The sequence below is a fragment of the Onychomys torridus genome, chromosome 4 (genome assembly GCF_903995425.1).
Source record: "Onychomys torridus chromosome 4, mOncTor1.1, whole genome shotgun sequence".
Taxonomy (NCBI): domain Eukaryota; kingdom Metazoa; phylum Chordata; class Mammalia; order Rodentia; family Cricetidae; genus Onychomys; species Onychomys torridus.
In genome coordinates this window covers 5,699,075-5,721,094 of record NC_050446.1, presented here as the reverse complement: position 1 = coordinate 5,721,094, position 22,020 = coordinate 5,699,075, and the positions used below count along the sequence as shown (strand labels likewise).

At 51.6% G+C, this 22,020-nt stretch overlaps 2 protein-coding genes across 9 annotated transcripts in view; one reads left to right on the top strand and one right to left on the bottom strand.

Moving 5' to 3' along the window:
- Positions 1-22,020, bottom strand: part of Ralgps1 (Ral GEF with PH domain and SH3 binding motif 1) — a 297,117-nt gene that overhangs the window by 79,542 nt on the left and 195,555 nt on the right. The window lies entirely within an intron of this gene.
- Positions 1,775-22,020, top strand: part of Angptl2 (angiopoietin like 2) — a 30,653-nt gene continuing 10,407 nt past the window's right edge. The window contains exons 1-2 of the mRNA XM_036186575.1: positions 1,775-2,250; positions 12,972-13,837. Of these exons, the coding sequence (XP_036042468.1) occupies positions 13,021-13,837 (817 nt within the window). The 5' untranslated portion in view covers positions 1,775-2,250; positions 12,972-13,020. The remainder of the gene's footprint in view (positions 2,251-12,971; positions 13,838-22,020) is intronic.

The window sequence follows — 22,020 nt, the reverse complement described above, 5'->3', positions numbered from 1 at the left end:
CATGTGCTGTGACCCTGAACTTCTCAGGGTCTGACTTGCTGAGGGTTCTATGAACACAAGAGATGTCACCCTGCCTGTAACTAACTGCCTGTTATCTGGTCCCTTCATTTCACGACACTGGTGTTACCAGTACAAATCAGCACCCTCACAGACTTGTGAGGAAGCAGCATGGACACCATCTCTAATGGGAGGAGGGTCGGGATCACCTGGTAACCTGGGGGCTGTCAGGGCCATCTTTGAGGAAGCAGTCTACTAGGACATCTGGACCCATTCCTCCTGGTCTCGACTGTCCCCTCTCCACCTGAACTGCCTCCTGGGTCTGAGCCATCCTATGGGTCTGGGCTTAGATACTTCATCAGGCAGCCAGCCCTGGCTGCTACATCTCTCTGAGAGATGCACCCTCAGCACCCAGCACTTTTCAGACCCTGTGGTCTCTCTCCAGCTCAGGGGGGTCAGCTGTCAGAGGATGGGACCTTTGGCTAGCAGCAGCATCTTCCCAGATACACTCTGGAAGTCAGAAGGAGAGATGGGAAAGGGAAAGGGGGAAAAGGACAGGGCAGACCCTCAGGGTGTTGTGTGACCTCCTCCTGCCACAGGTGCTTCAGGAGAGGTGCTCGGCCAGAGGACCCCTGTCCAGGTCCTAGGCAGGACGCAGAGTGTGTGGCATCTTCATCTGCTGGTAGAAGAAGCCTTCCTTCCTGTCCATTCCAGCTCTCTGGCTAGTGGTGTCCTGTAAGGTCCATAATCTCTTCTAAGAAAGGAAGGGATTGTCAGGAAAAGGGAGGAGCCAGGTAGGCTGAGGAAAAGCTAAGGCAGGAAAAAATGTGTTTCCTAACCAGAAGGGCAGCAGTCCTGGGAGGGAACCACAGAGGATCTGTCTTTGGCTAACAGCAGCAGCTTCACAAACACACCCTGGAAGTGAGAAGGGTCACTGCTAATAGCAAGCAGTTGGGGGAGCCTGCTGGTGGTACTTGAGGATTCCCCTCCCCACACCTCTGCAGGATGCCCAGTAGCCTGCCTGGCCTTCTTCCAACCAGCCCAACAGGTCTAACACATCTAGAGGACGCTAGCTTGGGGACATCAGTGTCACCTTTCCTTTTCCTACTCGGAACCCCCAAACAGTCTTAGAGTTCCACTATCATGGCTCCCAGGGAGCCCATCATTTGCTCACTGAACAGCCCCTCAAGTGCCAGCTGAGAAACTGAGGCTGGCAGAGTCACACAGCAGGGGCTTGGAATGTGTGCCCAGCCCACCTGCCCACCCAGCTCACATCATCCTTGGCCCTGCAACAGGCATTTCCCAGGTGACCCAGTGGGGAACACTCACTGCAGTCTTGTTGACTTGTGGCTCATTTATGCCATGGGGAAGGAAGCCCAAGGTAGGTGACTCAGGTGGTAGATGACAGTGTGGTCCCCAACCCAGCCTGGGCCATCCACTGTCCTAGCCCACTGCCTCAGGCCAGCCTTCTGCAGGGAGGAAGTAGTCTGGGAAGAGGGATTAGCTTAGCAGGGCAGCCCACAGGAGAAGAGTGAGCTGCTGGACGCTCAAGCAGCTGCTTGCACAGCTGCAGCCGGTCAAACCCATTACCTGAGTCCAGGGGAAGTGCTCTGCCTGCACAGGGCACCCCAGGAACATCAGCTTCAGGGAGTGGAGGGGCGGGCGAGCCAGGCTGCTTGTGCCAAAGGAGCGGGCCGCCCAGGCTGCCAAACCGGGCAGGAGGGGCTGGGCCAGCTGGGGCTGGAGCTAGTGTGACATCACCAGGCGGCCCGCCCCTGTCTGGAGCTGAGGGGAGGCCCGGAGCCTTTCTGGGGCCTGGGGGATCCTCTTGCACCAGTGGGCGGAGAGAAGTACCGGCAGCCAACCAGGGCCAGGCTGTGCTCACAGTTTCCTCTGGCGGCATGTAAAGGCTCCACAAAGAACCTGGGAGTTCAACTGAGGCTGCTGAGTCGGCCTGGACCCTGAGCCCTGAGTGGGGTGCCGGATCCAGGACCTGCCAGGAGCATGCACTGAGGCAGTTGTGGGTCACGCTGAGAGGAAGAGCGGTTAGGAGCAGCCCCAGTGACATCCTAGCCAGACCCATCCCGAAGAGCCTCTGAGAGCTCAGGCTGTTGCCAACAGAGGCCAGTAAGGCAGGACTGCCAGACCAGCCAGAGACTCGGGACCCCTCCTGGAGGCCATGGCCAGGCTGCCCCACTGATGGCACCGTGAAGCATGTGAGGCGCTGCTCTAGAGTCAAGCAGGGGAGAAGAGGTAAGGGGCTAGCTCTCAACTGCAGCAGCGAGGGGAAGGGGCTTGAGATGGGATAAGCAACGCAGACTCCTCCCTCTATCTGGGGTAGGCAGCTGGACAACACGAGGGGTCATACCTTCCTTTTACTTGGAGCCAAACTAAGCATCTGATTAGGCAGAGGACTGTGGATATTTAGGCAGGGTGGTGCTGAGACACAGAGCATGGGGCTGGGATATTGAGGACTTCTTTGGTGGATCCTACTCACCTCTTTCAGACAAAGAGCCTATGGGTGAACCTGAGTGGCTGTTGGACACCAGGTGGCAGCCAAGGTGGGTGCATGTGTGTAGGTGTGTACTTGAGAGGGCAGTGGGCTGAGAGCTGCAAGGTAGTGGAGGACATGGCAAGTTATGTTTAAGCTCTGGGCTCCTGCTGGGGCATATGCTAAGGCAGAAGCAGATGTGAATGCAGACCTGAGGCAGTGGGAGCCCTCTTTCAGAAAGTGCCCCAGGCCAGGCAGCTCCTCCTCACAAGCTTCCAACCAACCGGCCGGGAGCAGAGGCGTCCTGTGCAGGACAGAACATGTCACCCACCAGTTTCTGTCAGTGGGGTAAAGTGCTGTCCTGACTTTCCCTCTGTGCCCAAGGACACAGCAGATGGTCCCCAGGTCTCTAACTAACAGGATATACTGAGAAACTGGAGAACATGCTTTCCTGGCAGCCTCATGAGGGGACACTACAGGCGCCACATACAGAGTCCCTTGAAAGCAATCGGCATGAGATAACAATTTCCAAACAGAAATTTTCTGCTGCTCCCTTCCCTCTCCCTGTGACATCTGTGTCACGGGTCAGCTATTGCCTCTGCTGTGGGATTAGGAGAGTTCCCAGAGGCCAGTGTGGTTACTCAGAAAAAGATCCTTTTCCACAGGGGCTGGGAGGAAGATTGAGAACACCAGTTCTGAAGCTAGTTCAATGCTCTCCACGTGGGTTCTTCTGAGCACAGGCAGGGTATGGCTCCAAGTCTGAGCTCCTCTGAGTATTAGCTCAATGGTTCTGGATGATCACAAAATTTCTTAAGCCTCAGTTTCCTGATCTGTGAAATGGAGTGATAAGAGTACCCAGCTCAGTAGTAGATGAGCAGGCACCTGCAGCTACCCCACAGCATACACCTAACCATCTCCATCTCACAGTGACTAAAGGGCCACTCTGAGTCATACATCACTGTTCACTAGGGGCAGCACATGAGACCTTAGTCCTCAGTCCAGTACCTGTGTACAAAGCCTCTGAAAACTCTGAACACCAGTGATCGAGAGGCCAACCATCAGAACTGCCCAGAGGGGGACAAGTCCCAATTCTTTCCTTGTTCTGGATATATTCTGCTAAGGTAGCAGTTCTCAACCTGCAGTCATGATCCCCATAGGGGTCACACATTAAATATCTTGAATATCAGATATTCACATTATAATTTATAACAGTAGCAAAATTAGAGTTATGAAGAAGCAACAAAGTAATTTTATAGTTGGGGTCACCACAACACGAGGAGCTGTACTAAAGGGTGAGGGCTTTGTATCTAGGACGGAGGTTTGAGACCACCTGCAGCATGTGTGCATCCTAGAAGTATACTCGAAGGAAGCAGACAGACAGACCAAACCTCCAGGCGAAATGACACCCTGCACTACCTTGGGTGCTCCTGGTCGGCCTACTGGCATCCCTGTCAGAACCGCAGGGACAGGAACATGGGGCTTCCATGGTTCCACAAGAGGGCCACCAGCCACATCTGTCTTACAGAGGGACAGGCAGAGAACAGCCTCCAGCAAGCCCGGCCATGGTGGACTAGTGCCATACCATACCAGTGTATCTGAGACCAGGGGCAGCGGCTTTCCTCCCACGACCCCAGAAGGCCAAAATGGGCTCTTGAGTTCTTGAAGGCATTTGGAAAGTGACTGTGAAGTGTATGCTTTCCAGCCCAGGCTTCTGGAGGGGGACACTGAAGGCTTCCTGCTGTAGTGTGGACTTGGTAGCTTTCTGGCCTCTGCATGCATCTCTGGCTGAACCAAAGTTCTGACTGTGAACCTGGCTAACCCAAACAGATTATCATGGGCAAGGACAAACACAGCGCAGAGAGATAGATGGGTAACATGTTTGATCCTGGAGAATTACCCAGCAGGGCTATGGGTTCACAGGCAAGGACCCCACAAAGGATTACAAAGTTGCCCACTAGGCTTAGTGAGCAGGCACTTTATCTCATTCTGTCCCTACCCTTACTCTAGGAAATGGGTTCTGGTTTTAGCATCCCGTTTTCAGAAGGAAGAATAAAGGCTCAGGAAGGCTAACTTGCCTAAGGTGACAGCTATGTGATCCATGGGTCTTGAACCTAGGACTGTAGTTCCAAAGCCCATGCCTTCTTCCATCCTATTCCACTAACCCACAAACTATCCTAACGTCTCCCATCCTGATGCCACCCCGTGTTGCTGGTAGGCAAGTCTGCGGTTGCTGCCCTTAATCCTTCTGAGAACACGGTGCCTCCCTGGTTTCCATGCTGCCTTCTCTATGGAGACCACATCCGAAGCATAGGAAATGTGGCTGTATATTCAACACTGTCCCCACAACCTGACACTATCCCCTACCCTCTGCATGTGGGGCCAGTGCCTTGGGTAAATACTCATTCATCCATGTGACCAGATGGACCACAGCATTCTCTCATCACTATTTGGGAAAATCCTTCAGGGCTACCATGTGGGAACTCACCATCTACCCTATGCCACACCTAACAGTTCCTGAGGCAGCATCAGGCACCTGGAAACAAACAAAACAGACAGAAGGTCCCCCAAGGCAGGTCTATTCAGCCTCTGGCCTCTCACTGAATCATGCCTACCTCATCTGGAATGTTCTCAACTTAAGAGTGCACACGCGGAACTGCTGTGCAGAACCTAAGCCCACCAAGATGAGGCAGGCAGACACCATCAACACCCGACAAATGGTATGAGTCATAAGGGGAGGTTCTGGCAGCTGAGAGGGTCCCCAAGATGAGCAGCACTGTCCCAAGGGTACAGGACTGGAGAGTGAGGCACAGAAACAGTACCTCTTCCAGTCCCCCGTCAGTGGCCAAAAGGTAGGCATTTTAGCTCTGACCTGGTCACTAGCCCAGCCCAGTCATGTGGCACAACCATGTAGTAGAAATCTCCAGAAAGAACTGATATATGGAGAAGTGGATCTTTTCTGTAAATTTATGTGAAACACCAAAGAGGTTCTTAGCCACAGGCAGCTTGGAGTTTGTGGTGATAGACAGGACACATCAGAAACCTTATTTGGGGGAGTTTCTGTGACAAAGCTGTACCCTGCTCCTGACTGACTGATTCAATAAGTGCTTGAGGGAGGGGTTATAGCATCCTGTTCCATGTCCACATCACTGTGAGACACACTCTGATCACAGGAATGCTAAGATGCTGGCTGGAGAGCCAGGCCTCTGACAATCAAGCCATTGTGCAGGTCCCATTCCCTGGTAAAACCAGCCTGTCTTGGGGCCAGCAGCCCCAGAGGCTTGGTCTCTGTCACTCAGTCCTCAAACAGGCAGCTGAGACCACCACAGAAAAGCCCATAAGGAACTCTTATCCTCACCTCCCAGAGATTCCTGCTTTCCAGAATGCCAAAGTCCTGCCAGGGTTAGAGCCTCCTCCAACCTCTGCCATGGAAGGCTGTACTTCCTTTGTCCTGCTAAATGGACCTCTAGAACCCACCCCAGACAGGAGAGATCTGCAGAAGGAAGAGTCCATGAGCCTCGAGGCAAGCCTCTGGCCTAGCTCTCAATCACACAGGCCACGGACCCTGAAGGATACACTCACTGTTCTTGCCTATGCTCTTCAGCCAAGGTCTCACCTGGGGCACTTCCCCACCCCCTAAATCCACCTCTTCTAGTCCCCATCTGGCTGGACCATGGGGACCTTTAGCTCCCCACAAGTGTTACCACCTGCATTAGGAATGCTTGCTACTGCGGACCCCTGAGCACAGGGGTCATATCTCCCTTTTTCCTGCTCTATGTCTCATGACTGGCCAGAAAGTATATGGAACGAATGTAGTCCTTGGTATCTAGTTGCCCCGCTGCTACACTCACAGCCGGGTATTCTGAGGGGACTCTAAGAAGCCCACACTCTGGGGCAGCCAGCCAGGGCAGTCTGAGCTCTGGGTGCTGGGTGAAGAAGGTCGTAACTGTTCATAACAGAGAGGTGGCCTTAAGAGGTCAGTCACCTTAGGAAGAAAGACAGATACATACCAGGTAGAATTGTAGGAGAAGGTTCTCCAGGCAGAAAGCATGTGAAGGCAAGATGTAGGTATGTAAGGACACTGACTTGATGCCATGTGAGTTTTATTCAGACCTGGATGTATGGAGTGAATTGTGGGGTATTGTGTTGGCCTAGCACACCAAATGACAAGTTTAATTCCCCAAACACCTCCTAAACTGGGGTGCTGGCACACAGGACCTGACCGTACAACAGGAGCAGCAGGAGTCCATGGTCATGCCAGCCTCGGCCAGCTCCTGGCCCACTTGGACGACATCAGACTCTGTCTTAAGTCCACCTAGGAGCATGTGGGTAAGAAAGCTGGCTGGAGCCATCAGGCAGCTCTGGTCCTGGTCCTTGTCCTCCCCTTAGCTCTGTGTGTTCATCTTTGAAATGGGGATAATGGCAGTCCCTGTTTACAGAGTGCCTATGATATGTGAGGGAGGCATGGAAAACACTTGTCCTGATGCTCAATGCATGAGCCTATCTCTGTTGGCTGAAGTAACCTTGGTGCCAGCTACTCAGCTGGCTCAGAAGAGAAGCTCCAGGCATGCCCAGGTTTTCCAGGAAGTTACCTGGGGCAGTGCTATGCAGCCAGCCCCAGACCTGATCCCCCTCCCCCATGGCTCCAGAGCACACTAGGCACTGCAGGAAGTGCAGCAGCCAACTCAGAAGCTGGACTCTCAAATGGCTTCTGCAGACACTCCCTGCCTCTGCTCTGCTGGCCATGGCTCCTGGCACAGAGGGTTCAGTGTGCGGACTTTGGGGGAATCTCAAAATGGTTCCCAAATAATGCAGCAGAGAAAAAAACAAAACAAAACAGCAGTATTCTCATCTCCCTGGCATAGGCACCCAGCTCTCCAGGCCTAACCACATCCCCTCTGCCCTATGATCTCACAGTGTGACCACAGCCTGCCTCTTCATATTCAGCCTTCCCTGGAAGCCAGCAGCTCACTCGCATGCTCATGAGAGCCTGACACATCAGGCATGCCCCACCCCCATCCCATCACTTCTCCAGGCATAGCTGGAGGATGTGACCCTAGTTTCTCTGCTTCTCTAGCTCATGCCTCTGTCCAAGTCTCTCACAACAGGGTTGACCCCAGGGTGGAGCCAGATGCAATGACTGGTAGATAGGAAGGCTAAACCAGCGGGTGGTAAAAGGCTGAGTGGAGGGGGACTTTATAAAGGTCTGATGATTGCTAAACCGAGGAAGCAGGGAACGGGCTGCAGCCTCCCACGGGCCCTCATGGCCTCCTAGTGAGGGATGATTCACAGGATCCTGGGTTGGGAAGGGTGGCATTTGGAGACTGGTTATTCCCTCCCTGGCCTCCAGGCTGGGAGCGATTCCATGAAGGATAAATGATGCACAGTTCCTTCTCCAGATTGTCCAAGGTGAGTCTACCACTGTTCTCTGTGGTGCCTGCCCATTTTGGGGTCTCACCACTCACAGGATGGAGAAGCTCTTTCTAACATCCAATAAGACCCACCCCTGTACTGACTTGAAAGCCATGCCTGCTCATCTGGTCAACAGTAAGAAGCAACTGCATCCTGGCCATTAGGCAATCAAACAAACAGGTGTCTTTTGTTCCTACTGGTTGGAGAGGTGACCTTGAAGTGAGGACATGGGGCTGCAGTGTCCATCAGATCTGGTCCTGATGTTTACTCCAGGTGACCCAACACCTTGGACCTTGGGCTTTCCTCATTGCCCAATACTGGTATGATCTGTCTCCAAGGTCAGGAGTCATATAACATACTGCCTGGGTGCTATTAACAGTACTCCCTGATGACAACCGGCTTCAGGCAAGCCAACCAGTACCTGGAGCTGTCTATGTATAGAGCTGTGAGAGCCAACAAGGCAGTGTTGGCTTTTCTACAACAAAGGACAGTCATTATTCTCAATACTATTGGCCACATGCTCGACCTGATGGCTTGTTCTGAGACTATCTCTGCAGCTGGTTCCCTCCTTGTCCTGGGTCAGCCGCTGGCTTAGGTACTACACTGCAGGCATGTCTGGTCTTTCTGCAGCCTTTGTAAGAATGACCATTTGCTGGGGTTTATGTTTTTGCTGGGTTCTCTGATGTCCTGATCTTGGACTTGCCATTTCCATTCATGTTCTGGTGAAGTCTCTAGATTCCCAGAAGCTGGAGGGCAGGGCCAGCTAGGCACATGTGGGCCTCGTGGTCTTGGCAGAGGTGACTTCTCAGGTCTGTGCTCGTAACTGCCAGTGCAGTGCTAACTTGGCTTTTCCAGAAGACTGCAACCTGGACTGGCGAGGAGAGCACCCCCAGCCAGTCCTGCAGACCCTGGAGCACTCCCCCCAGCCAGTCCTGCAGACCCTGGAGCACTCCACCCAGCCAGTCCTGCAGACCCTGGAGCACTCCCCCCGAGCCAATCCTCCAGACCCTGGAGCACTCCCCCCAGCCAGTCCTGCAGACCCTGGAGCACTCCCCCCAAGCCAGTCCTGCAGACCCTGGAGCACTCCCCCTGAGCCAGTCCTGTGGACCCTGGAGCATTCCTGGCCTCCTTCTGCGTAGAGGACCACAGTGCTTTCCTTGGGCTTCCCTGGCACACTGTCACTGCCATAGCAGGTATGGTATGTGTGGTGTACCTGCTCCCTAGCTCTGTTTTTAGCAGTGCCGTGACTTAGGCAAGTGGCTCACACTCTTCAGGTCCCAGCTGTCTCCTCGCCTGTCCTGCTGTCAGCCCCGACTGCACCTCTGTGGTAATTAAATAGCTGCACTAGGACTAGGGATGCAGCTCAGCAGTTGGGTGCTTGCTTAGTACTCATGGAAGTGCTGGGTTGAATCCGCAGCACTGCATAAATGGGGTGTAATAACACGTGCCCTAATCCCAGCACTGGAGAGGTAGAGGCAGGCTTGATCTTCAGCCTCACAAGGAGTTCAGAGCCGGCCTGAGACCCATGTGACCCTATCTAAAGAAAAAGGAAAGAATACTAGAAATACACAAACCCACAAAGACCATGACTGTGTCCCCCTAGAATGGCAGAGCTCACCAGCAAAGTACCTCAGCACTTCAGTAGTCAAATGGAGGAATTGCCCTGCTGTTGCCTAGTATACAGATGTGGGCCCCAGCACCTAGCTACATGGCTGCCCTGAAGCCATGGGCCCTTCTCTAAAGGCAGTTGGGAAGATTCAGTGACATGATACAGATAAAGTGCTTGGGCCACAGAAATAATTGGCTGGGTTATTTTTATTATCTGAACTTTTCTTTTTCCTAGTCTTTGAGAGAAGAACTCAGAAGTGTATCCCAAGCCAGTAGCTTCTGCCACAGAACAAGAGACAGCTCTATCACCAAAATGAGGTTTCTTTCATAAAGCAGCCCACCACCTGGGTACAGTGCTGTGACAGCAAGAGGGATGCAGACATGCAGTGTGTGGCCCCACCACACAGGCCAATGGGGACACTCAGATGTAGCCCACTGGAGGCTGGGTAAGACCCCTGGTTCAGGGAGTCCACCTCCCCATGTGCCCAAGCCATCCTGCCACGTGATCACTGCAGCCCTGGTGGCGGGGCAGAGGGAAGCCCAGCACAATGGAAACTCCTCACCACACAATGTGGAAAAGCGATTCGGGTCGGTGTTTTTATTTTAATTTCCAAGCCAAGGAAAACAGTTGGGTTTGCTTTTCTTTGTTGGTCATGGGAGAAAGCGAGGAGGGGTTCTTTGACTAGAGTTGAGCTAGTCCCCAGCCTAAGACAGCTGGAATGCTGGGGGGTTACTTCTCTTGGGATGCAATTAGCTGAATAAATATCAAGAAAGAAAAAGTAAACAGACTCATTATTGCCCATTCAGGACTGCCAAAGTAACAGAAGATGGGTTAGAATCCTTAGGGAAAACAAATGCTGGCTAGGGAGGCCAAGGGCCGCATGGGGAGCACGGCCCTGGAGTAAGCCCCTTGGTGGTCCAACTTGGGCTCTTACCTGATGCGTGTCCCTAGCAGGACACCCTGCCTAACTGGATGTCAAGTGTCTCCTCCACTGGTCACTAACACTGCTGACTTACCTAGAGTGTGGGTGTCAGGCCTCCAGCAAGGGACTCTGCTCCTTCCATTCCTTTCTGTAAGGCTTCCATCAGCCCACCAAACTCAGGCCCCTGGAGATGGAACTGTAAGGCCAGGCTCCACCAGGACACTTGGGGACCGATTGGTTCTCCACTAGCCGGTGACTTCACATCTTTTTGAGCTCTCACTTCCTCACTTTTAAGCCAGGTACAACACAAGTAACAGACTCCAGGCTTTGGAGTGATCAGAACATGTGTGAGCACCGCTCACCATGTGCCAGCACCAGGCAGCTACCTAGAACTTGGTCTGAGCAGCTTTGTGACTTGGACCTGGGTCCTCTATGAAGTGGGCCATGAATGGCATTTCCTCCAATACGCAATGGCATTCTACCCACAGTGCAGCCATCCTCCATGCTCCTTAGTGCTATTTTGCTGTTCTTGCCATCACGTGGCCACCACAACATTCTACCCTCATGTTTCTTTACCCAATGTGCAATGTGGGTAGACAGAAGACGTGCTCAGTCTTCAGGATCTCAAGTATGAATGCAAGAACAGTGAAGACCCACACTTGGGACAGGCATGGCACAGCCTCCAGGTTTGGATACCCAGGAATGTTTAGAAATCAAGTCTTTTCTCTGGTGCCAAGTTGCCTCCCTGGCATTCTGGCAGTTTCTTGGCCATAGCACAGAAGCGTTTGTCACCAAGTAGGCAGGTGAGCTGCCCACAGAAGGTGCGGCAGGAGGGTCCACCCTAGCCTGGAGCCCAGCTTCTACCTATTCTTCTGCAGCAAGGGGTGTGGCCACCAGCTCCCAAGAGCCAAAGCTTTGGAAACCAGGCAAATATTGTCAAACCAGCCTGTTTCCACTGAAGCCCCACCTCTCTATAGAACAGCTCTCCATTAAACTCTCTCTCTGGCTGGTCCAATGGGCCCTTTCTGACTATTGGAAGCAAGCATGGGCTCTGGACTTCAGTAGGAACAGCACAGCACAGCCCCATGGAGAACAGGGTCTGATCTGCAGCTGCCCATTGGCTAGTGCACGGTGCAGCCTGCAGCCAGGGGCTCCCAGCAGAAGCTTCCATGGGATCCTGTGCCACATGTGCTGGTTTTCAGCAGAGATGGATGTGAGGTGCAGAAGTGCTGATGCTGTGGCTTTCCACTGCCAACAGCAGTCAGCCCAGGGCTGAACGCTCACTGTGCCACCTTCTAGCCTTGTATCTTAAGACCTGATCTCAGTTCCCCACTTTGTGGTATGGAATTAAGAGTATCCAGGGCTGGTGAGATGGACCAGTGAGTAAGAGTTCTTGCCACCAAGCCCGATAACCTGAGGTTGATGCCCGGGACAGACATGGTAGAAGGAAAGAAGTGACGGCTGTAAGTTGTCCTCTGACCTCCACAAGTGTGCTGTGGCATGTGCCACTACATACATACACACAAATAAATATACGTTGTAAGAATTAAAAAGCAGAGAAGCTACCATCAAGGACACTGTAAGAACACAGGGAAGTAGCCCCGGGCACATCCTAATGTCCCTCTTGGCCTATCTAACGCCTACTCATCCCTCAAGAGTCAGTGTAAAGGTCACTTTCTCAGGGAAGTGCTCCTGACCCCTCTCTTAGGTCAGGGCCCTGTCATACCCTTTCACAACACGTGATGCTCCTCCTTACAGTTCTTGGGAGATCTGGGCAGTCATAGCCCCAGCATCCAGCACACTGCTAGCACATTGCAATGTGTGATTGTGATGAACATATGGGGAATGGATATACTATCTAAGAAACAAGCCAGAGACACATGCCTAACTTCTGTTCCTTATTTAATCTCGCTGCAATGATGGGGACGCTGAAGTCATTGGCTGTTACAGCATTTGGATGTAGAGGAGGTCAGACTGTTGTTGTTTGGGGCTCTGTAGCTTGGCTAACACACAGACCAGAGCCATGTCATGTGACAGGATGCATCCTTCTATGGACACGCACTACAAAGTGAGTGCATTCCATTTTTTGTCTAGCAGCTCATTCATTTGGTGGACACTTGCTGAAAAGCCTTCTTGATGCTACATTTTAGGGGCAGGAGGTTGAGAGAGACCCTATAGAGAGTGTCAATCCAGAAGGGCTGAGATCAGAGAGCTGAGATAGGCAGAACATGGGAAAAGCTCCAGGGTATGAGAATATAGATCACAGAAATGTGAAGGTCAGACAGAGCAGGGGGAAAGGATTGGACATTCCTCCAGTCCCCATGCCCAGTGTCAAGTTCTTGGGCTCTGGGAGTAGCATATCCCTTTTCCTCTCTACCTCAGCAGGGCAACACCATCTTCTGATGTTTCCACAACAACTGTTCTCTCTCTGACTCTAGGAGAGTGGAACATAGCCTCCCCACAATGTATCTGGGTACTGTCCTGCCTGGCACAGGCCAATGGCAGGGATGGAGCTGTCACTGACTCCATTTCTCCACTCTCAGGCTTTCAGAGACCTCATTCATAGAGACCAACCACCACACTGCAAGGACCATGAGGTCACTGTGTGTGACCTGCTGGTGGCTTGGACTGCTGGCCACTGTCGGAGCTGCTACAGGTCCAGAGGATGATATTGAGGGCACAGAGGATGGCTCAGAGAGAGAGTACATTTACCTCAACAGGTACAAGCGGGCAGGTGAATCTCCAGACAAGTGCACCTACACTTTCATTGTGCCCCAGCAGCGGGTCACAGGTGCCATCTGTGTCAACTCCAAGGAGCCAGAGGTGCACCTGGAGAACCGCGTGCACAAGCAGGAGCTGGAGCTGCTCAACAACGAGCTGCTTAAGCAGAAGCGGCAGATCGAGACGCTGCAGCAGCTGGTGGAGGTAGATGGCGGCATCGTGAGCGAGGTGAAGCTGCTCCGGAAGGAGAGCCGCAACATGAACTCTCGAGTCACGCAGCTGTACATGCAGCTCTTACATGAGATCATTCGCAAGCGGGACAACGCGCTGGAGCTCTCCCAGCTGGAGAACAGGATTCTAAACCAGACGGCCGACATGCTGCAGCTGGCTAGCAAGTACAAGGACCTGGAGCACAAGTTCCAGCACCTGGCCATGCTGGCCCACAACCAATCAGAGGTCATTGCACAGCTTGAGGAACACTGTCAGCGGGTACCTTCTGTCAGGCCTGTGCCCCAGCCACCCCCAGCCACCCCACCTCGGGTCTACCAACCACCCACCTACAACCGTATCATCAACCAGATCTCCACCAACGAGATCCAGAGCGACCAGAACCTGAAGGTGCTGCCACCCCCTCTGCCCACCATGCCTGCTCTCACCAGCCTCCCATCTTCCACTGATAAGCCATCAGGTAAGTCCTGTGAGGAGCCCAGCTCACATGAGCCTCTGAGCCAGGCATCATGTTTCCACTGGGGGAAAAGCCTTGGCCAGTTGAGGCCAGCTCAGGACTTGCCTAATTCCCAAACAATCCCCTGAGATGGCTGCTGGAGCCACTGAGGTTGGATGGGTAGGGGTGAGAGACCACACTGCTCCAATACGGTGGTAGAGGGTAGAGCCTAGAAGCTAGCAGCTGTGGAAGTGGTTCAGCTCTGTGGTCTCTGAGAGGAAAGAGCCAAGGCTTGGATATTTTGAGGCTTTGTAGTTGCCCTGTCTTAGAGGCTAGGGTGTCTCACCTGTGGGTTCACATTACATGTGCAGGGCCCAGAGCTACCTTTTTGTAAATGTCACCTGACAAGCTGCAGGCCAGTGGGAGGGTGCTATTAAGTTCAAAGTTAGAGCCTCATAGGTGCGGGACCAGAAGCATCTCTCCCAAAGACCTCGAGTTTCCTTTGGTCAGTTGCTGCCTAGTTTTCAACAAGGCTTCCATACACTCTCAGCATACATGGCATGCTAAACTGGGAATTCTCAGGACACTGTCATGGAAGAGTGGGGTCCTTGGAGCACACCCTGGGAAGCATAACCAAGATACTGCCCTGGGATTTTCACAAGAGTCTCTGACTGAGTTTGCAGCTCTTCAGGGACAGGCTGAGTAACCTGCTCACATTGAACATGTTCAGGCTTTGTGGAAAGTCAGACCTTTACTTTGTGTCCAAGTTGGGCCTCTGCTTCTGACTCAGCAATGCTCAGCTTAGGGGAGTAGGCTGAAGGACCCCCCTCCAGGGGCCAGACCTTGGAGCTTGGCTCCTCTTCATCTAGGCAGTGTTATTTTCCACATGTGCTAAAGAAAGGCATCTCTGCAGAAGTTAACCAACGACTGTGCACGGGGCACCAACTCCTTTGTTGGTAGGGAGATATTTTTACTGAAAAGATCCTATTTTGTACCTATTTCACACTTTCAAAAGTAAACAGTAGCCGGGCGGTGGTGCCCTACACCTTTAATCCCAGCACTTGGGAGGCAGAGGCAGGCGGATCTCTCTGAGTTCGAGGCCAGCCTGGTCTACAGAGTGAGATCCAGGATAGGCACCAAAAAAACCCTGCCTCAAAAAACAAAACAAACAAACAAAAAAAAATATAATAATAATTTTTTTTTCAAGTACTGGGCTGAACCTGTGAGTAAGAGGGTGGCCAGTGGGCAGATCAATGATGGATAAGCCAGTGGTGGCAGTGGGGAGCTAGGTTCATGGCACAACACCTGTCATAACACCTTGAAAGAAAGCCCTGGACTGGGGGTAGGGGTGGAGAGCAGATGCACCAGAGTGGACTGTCCTGGGTTGAAATCCTGCTTCCTCTATTGGTCAGCTCTGGGCAGGAGGCAAGTCCCCCTGTCTCTGTATTCCTCATCTAAGGCTCTGAGTAGGGTTTATTTTGGTCTGTTCCCAGCTGACAGTCTGGGACATGAAATACTGCAGAACGTGTGTGTGTGTGTGTGTGTGTGTGTGTGTGTGTGTGTGTGTGTGTGTGCGGTACGCAGCCCTTGATCATGGCCTTTTGCATCTTAAAACAGAGACTGAAGAAAAGAAAATAGTTTGTCTTCAGCTCTGGTGTCTAAGGCCTGATGACCGTGCCATCTGCGGCCACACCTGGTTCACATCAGAGGCTAAGGAGAGGATGGGGCGTGTTCTGTGTTCTGACAGAATACCCAGAGGGGAAATGTGCCCTTGGGCACCACATGAAGGCTCAGACGTGCTTGCAGCCAGGCTGGTGTCACAGTCTCCAGATCGACTTTCAACTCGAAATCTCTGGTTTCTAACTCAACCATCTCAGGACATTCCTGAGCCAGAACAAAATGGGGATAAACACTCGGATCTGCATATGGGCTTCACCGCTTTCCCCCATTTGCCCATGAGAGAGCAATTTAAATGGGCGGAGATGTAGCTCAGTTGGTAGTGTTTGCCTAGCACACAAGAAGCACTGAGTTCTATCCCTGTGATACATCAAACCAGGTATGGTGGCATATGTCTGTAATCCTAGACACCTCAGGGGTGGAGGTAGGAGGATCAGAAGTTCAAAGTCATCCTTGAACTTCTCTGTATATGGAGTTCAAAAATAAATGAACAGAAGTTTTTGTTTTGAACTTCTCTGATCCTAAACTTTCTTCCAATGAGGAGATGGGGACAGAGCTACAGCCTTACAGGGATATATGATGAAAATACAATGTGCTATGATGTCATGAGGGGGTTGCCAATACTGCCTGGCCCTCCTTTGACTCGGTGAAAACTACGGTCCTGGGTCTCTAGGAACTCAATGTGGGGAGGTGGCAAGTGTATGACAGTATTCTGGAATCTGCACTGCCCCCAGTCACTTCTGTCCCCCAAATTCCACACAGCAGGTCTGACAAGATTTCTCTGGAAGGGCCAAAATTTCTGGAACACTGTGGGAATTTATGAAGCCAGCATAACAAAATACCAGGAATACAATGGACATTGTCTGGACTCTATGCAGAATAACCCAGTGTGCTCTGCCTCAAAGAGAGGCAGATGAGGGACTATGGAGTCACTGAGGTGGCATGAGCAAGTCCTACTGGAGGGCATGAATGGCTCAGAGATGAGACTTCTGCCTTGTATCCTGAAGGCTTTGTAAGTTTACCAGGTAGACTTGGAAGTTGGAAAACCACGTTAGTAGTCCGTCCCTGATGGAAGTGGGTCTGTAGAAGACCCAAGGACACAGCCTGCTCCTAGCGCCTCAAATGGCTCTGATGCCCAGCTGATTACAGCTCAGCACAGGCTATGGCACCTGTAGTCTGCTGTATCTAACCCACCCACCACCATGTGCATTTACTGGCCTGTCTAAGGAAGCACAAGGCATGAGAGATGACCTGTGTATGAGTGCCAGCTCTGTGCTCACCTCTAATGTCTCTCGCTTTCTCTGCGTGAATCAGCAAAGCCTCCACAAATGTTGGTCCACCTCACCCCTGAGTGTCCACACAAAGGCAGACAGAGCAGGGAGAAGGGAGGCAGTGAGAAGGCCCTACCTTTTCTGGACTTGGGCTAAATCATAAGGAAAAAGCAGCTGGTCTCCAGCACTGAGCTTTGGCCCAACCAATGGGCAGAGAGTGCTTACCAGCCCTTTTAGCCAAGGCAGGTTCTGGTCCTAAAGACCAGATTCCTCTTTGTTCTCCCCAACAGAGCCTTGACTTGCTGCCATCACTCAGCCAGAAACACCTTTACAATAAACACCTTTGAACTCAGGCCATCATAGTCTGTGGCTTCCTTCTAACAAGTTCAGAACCAGTGCTCTTTTGTCCCATTGCTGTGGCTGCTCGGGAAACAGCATGTCCTTGCCCAGAAGGCCAAGGCAGCCACAGGCAGATGGTGACAGGTTGGCCCTAGGCCAGGGGATACCTGCTAAGAGCTAGGATGAGGGATCCAGATAGTCTGAAGCCTGGCCTCCCTGACTTCACTCCTAGGCATTGTCCTGCATCCTCAGGGCTGGCCAGACTAGGGACATTTTGGTCTGGATGGTGCTTACAGTGGGGCCTGGGCCAATGGCCAACCCATTGCCCTTTCCTGTCAGGTGCTGCTGCTGTTAGAGAATGGCTTCAGAGGTCAGTTCCCTAAAAGGCACAGGAAAGGGCAGATGGGTTCTGTGCTCACCCCAGGCAGCTGCCACATGTTAGTTAGTATCTGGTCACAATATCCACGGTGAGGATGGCTGGGAAGTACTGGACTGCCAGCCACTGGCAGCACAGCATGGCCCCACTGGAAAGGTGGCTTTAAAAACCGACAGGCACGGGCACTTCTAGCTATTCCCGCTCCTGCTTAGCAGGTTTCTCCGGGGACGAAGGAGGAGCCCTAACGTCATGGAATAGAACTGCCAAGGCACCTCGGTCCCTAGCATGGCCTCCTTGCCACACAGCCTTGGTGCAGAGTAGGATGGCTCCCTGGACTTGTAGTTTCCAGGATACTGAGGTTCAACGTTACTTAGCCACAGTCAGGTGGCTTGTCCAGGGAGCACCATGGACACCAGTGTGGGAAAACTGTTCTAGGAATATGTGACTCAGCATCAGCCACTACATACCTGCCTTCTGTCATAGTTTCATGTGCAAGTATGTGGGGGTTTGGGGGGGACCTTACAGTGCCACACAGACACAGCAGCTGCAGCTGTACGAGGCAGGACAAGCCACTCCGCCTCAGCCCTCAGAGCCAGTGTACAGAAACCAGGATGTGTACTTGATGCCCAGGAGATGGGAATTAGAGAAGCTCCCATCAGACTTGGACACACCCCTGGGGTTACATGTGAGCCTTTCATGGACAGCTGGGCTAAATTCTTGTTTTCCTTGCATGCTAGCTCTCCATGTTATGACCCCTTCTCAGGACCTCATTGCTTCATGGACAACACTGTGCATGTGCAAACCACCTTCTCATCCTCGGCCTCTAGAGCTGGTGCTTGGACAAGCTGACCAAGAGCACTATCCTAGGTAGATTTTCTCCCCTGGTTCTACCTTACTCGTTCTCTGAGACAGGAAAGAAGCACATAGACCAAGCTCCCTAGCACGACAGCATGTCTTAGAACTGACTTGTTCCCTCCTTTCTTCAGGTTACGTGTATACCAAGCAGAGAAAAGGTCTGCGGTACACACAAGGTGGGGTGTGATGCTGAAGGTGAGGGGTGACTGGCTAGCCCTGGTTTTGACTTAGCCTTTGGGGCTGCAGACACTGAAGGGACGTCACCTGGACCCTCTAGAATGTGTGTTGCTTCCCTGTATTGTAGTCTCCTTTTCCTAAGATGTTTTCTTCAATGAATTAAGATGTCCAAAATTCATTGCAGAGACATTTCAAGAACATTCTTTGCTAGCTTCTGCCTAAACAAAAGCCACTAGAGGCTCCAGGGCCATCTTCCTCACACCCTCCCTCTCTAGGGGTCTGAGGGAGCTGACCACAAAGAGCTCTTTGAGTGTGATCCACAGCTATCCTTGTCACCCCTCGGGCCACTTTCCAAGAATGACAGTGGGCCGAAGGCCCTGGCTATTTGCATGAGATAAACTATTGTGACTATTAAGAGCTGGGCATTTGGCATCTCAGGGCCTGAAAATCCCAACAGTTTGGCATTTGGCAAGCCAGAAGTAACTGAGGAAAATCCTGGTGATCAGGCATCTGTGGCTAGCTTGCTACAGGAAGCACTGTGGCAAACTTACTTGGTGACTGTACAGTAACTCATGCAGACCACCAAGTTCAGTTTTGAAAGAGAAAGCAAGCAGAATTGAGCACTGCTGTGTATCTAAACCATGATGTCTACTGAGCCTGACGATCAAGTGATGGTAAAGGTAATGATGAACACTGTTAAGGAGGGCTACAGGGACCTGCTCATGGCACTGCCTGTCACTGCTGCCTCAGCCTCCCTGGGGTGAATCTGGATGAAGAGTGCCTTGGCAATGAGCCAGGCCATTATCACCTGAACCTCAGAGGAACTGGAGCTGCTGGACCCGAGCACTAATGTCATCCTTGCTCTCTTTAAAAAGGGTAAGTGATTCTCGCTCCTTAAATATGATTTTAGGTTAGAATTATTGTATACATAGAAAAGTGGTAAGAACACCAAATATTAGTTTAAATGACAAAGACAGTAATTAAATTTGTTTCTTTAAGTTGAAATTAAGTGGCTCATGTCATTTTCTTAAAGGTAGTTTCTAAAAGACCAGGAAAGGCAGCATGTAGCACAGCTCAGACACATGGCCTCCCCTACACATGGGCTGCTCCAGACTTTCACTGGCAGAAATGATTTCCCTTTTAGGATTTGGTCTGAATGTAGATGACCATCTGCCACGGAGGTCTGTTTCCAGAAAGTTCTCAAGCTGTGGGTGACAAAGCAATGTAGCTTACATTCCTGTGAAGATGGGACAGGTGAAGGCAGGTAGAATGTGGAGGAACTTGTACCTATCTATCTGCTCCACACAGACTCACCACCCTGCTGAGAAGGTGCCTGTCCCCATAGCAGCCCATCACCATCTACTGGGAACAGATCTCCAACAACCCTAACTGCATGGCAGCAATATACACCACAGAAGGAAGCTGGTGCCAGAGACAGACCTGAGCACCGCTCCTGGGCCTCTGAGGAAAGGATAAAATGGCTGGTTGGCTGGTGACAGGTTCTCTGAGACGTGGTAATAGCCACTCATACTATACTCCAGAATAAATAACTACAAAGGCGTTTAGGGAACCTAGGTAAGAGGAATCAGTCCTTCTGGGCTGGGAAAGGCTTTCTAGAGCAGGTGACAAGGAGCTGAGGCCCTGCAGATCTGCTCTCAGCCACAGACAGCAACTGTCAGGAAATCATGAAGACAGGGCTCAGGGCTAGGCAAATGTCCTGTTTCAGACAGAGAAAAAGGCCAAAGTGCCACAAATTACATACCAAGTGGCTTGCGGTCCAGTCGCAGGGTCAAATGGCAGAACAGGGGATAAAGAGGGCTTTGTGAGCATGTGGGACATAAAAGGTGACCAGGGAAAGCCAACACAGGTTCCTTAAGAAGAGCCAATGAAGTGGCCACCTTCCTCAGAAAGGGTCCATAGGATGGCTGACCACAGGATCACTGGCCACTTGTCCAGCATTTGTGGTCTGAGAGTCGTGGGTCTGATAAATTCTTCCATGATGTGCCTACACTCAACTGTTAGCCCTTCATGTACAATGAACCTCACCCAGGCAGCCTGGGGGGTTACCAGCATCAGCATCAGCACTGGGAAAGGGAGGCTCTAACTTGACCCTTGGAGCACTGTGCACAGTGAGACTTCCAGAACCCTGCTAACCTAACCACGTCTCTCTGTCTCTGTCTGTCTCTCTGTCTGTCTCTGTCTCTCTCTCTCCTCTGTCTCTCTCCCTCAGGTGTTGGTGGAAACCCAGGGTCCAAAGATTGCTAAACAAGAGCTCAGGCACTGAGCCCCGCCCCCAACCCCACCTCTTTCCTAAGCTGTTTAAATTCCCCTCTCTCCTACCCTGCTGGAAACCTGAGTGGGCACATGCTTCTCAGCCTGAAACTAACCCTGGACACTTCAGTGGAGCAGCAGTATTTATTCTGAGGTCAAACAGGAGGGGTGGGGCCCCTAGAAGCCCTTCATGGGCCCTAAGGGTTCTTGGGAGACCTGGAGCTGTCTCAGAATGTATCAGCTGTATGCATTGAAGTGTGAGGTGTACACTGACCTCATACATCCAATATAACTTTTACTGTAACAATTTTGAAAGGTCTTGAATAACTCCGCTTTTGAAATTATTTGGCCATGAGTAACTCAATTAATTTATAGTTGGCTCTGATTTCTCAGCAAACATCAGGCATGCTCAGAAATTCTTAGAAAGTGAGAAAAATCTAACCTACAAATTGTTTCCTAAATCTTTTATGGAAGCTGAAGTTAACAATCGATGAATTCGACAAGATGGGTGGTACATTTTGTAGAAGTTTAATCATAGGCTAATACATTTTTATTTTGTACCTTTTTTTTTTTTTTCCACATCTGAGAGCCAGTAAGATTTTTTTAGGTTTCAAACATTTTCATAAACTCCTCACAGCTCTCTGCCCTGGGCCTCAATGCTGAGAACAGAGTGAGTCCATTTGTACTTCCCATGGTAAGGAAGAAATGGTATGCACACTGCCAACACCTTTGGCACCTTGCAAACTATTCCCGTCATTTCTGTTGGCAAAGAGACTCCATGGAGCTAGACCATCAAGAACTGAAAACCACATAGGGTTCTCACACAAGGAAGCTGTCCTAGCAGTATCCCAGGGTGACATCAGGACCAAAGCACTCTCAGGAACACTCCTGGGGAGATTACCACAGACTCCAAGGTTGTCTACTCAGCCTAAGGCCACCATGTCCTGAGGCTCAGAGGCTGGCCAGCTTTGGAAGGCTTCATAACTTACCCTACGGGTGTGTCGGCGGCACAGGCCCTGCATCAGGACCCCTGCTCCAGCTGGAGGGCCTGAGTAAACCCTGCTGAGGCTGGTCTTTCTCAAGTTACAAAAAGATGATGGTACCTTTGGGTCTAGCCTGGTGGCCAGGCTCAACTTGCCTTTACCGGGAAGACAACCAATGGAGCACTCCTTGTTTTCCATGGTGACTGTGTACCCTGTACCTATGGTGTTTCCATCATGAATGCCCGAGAGGAGAGCAGG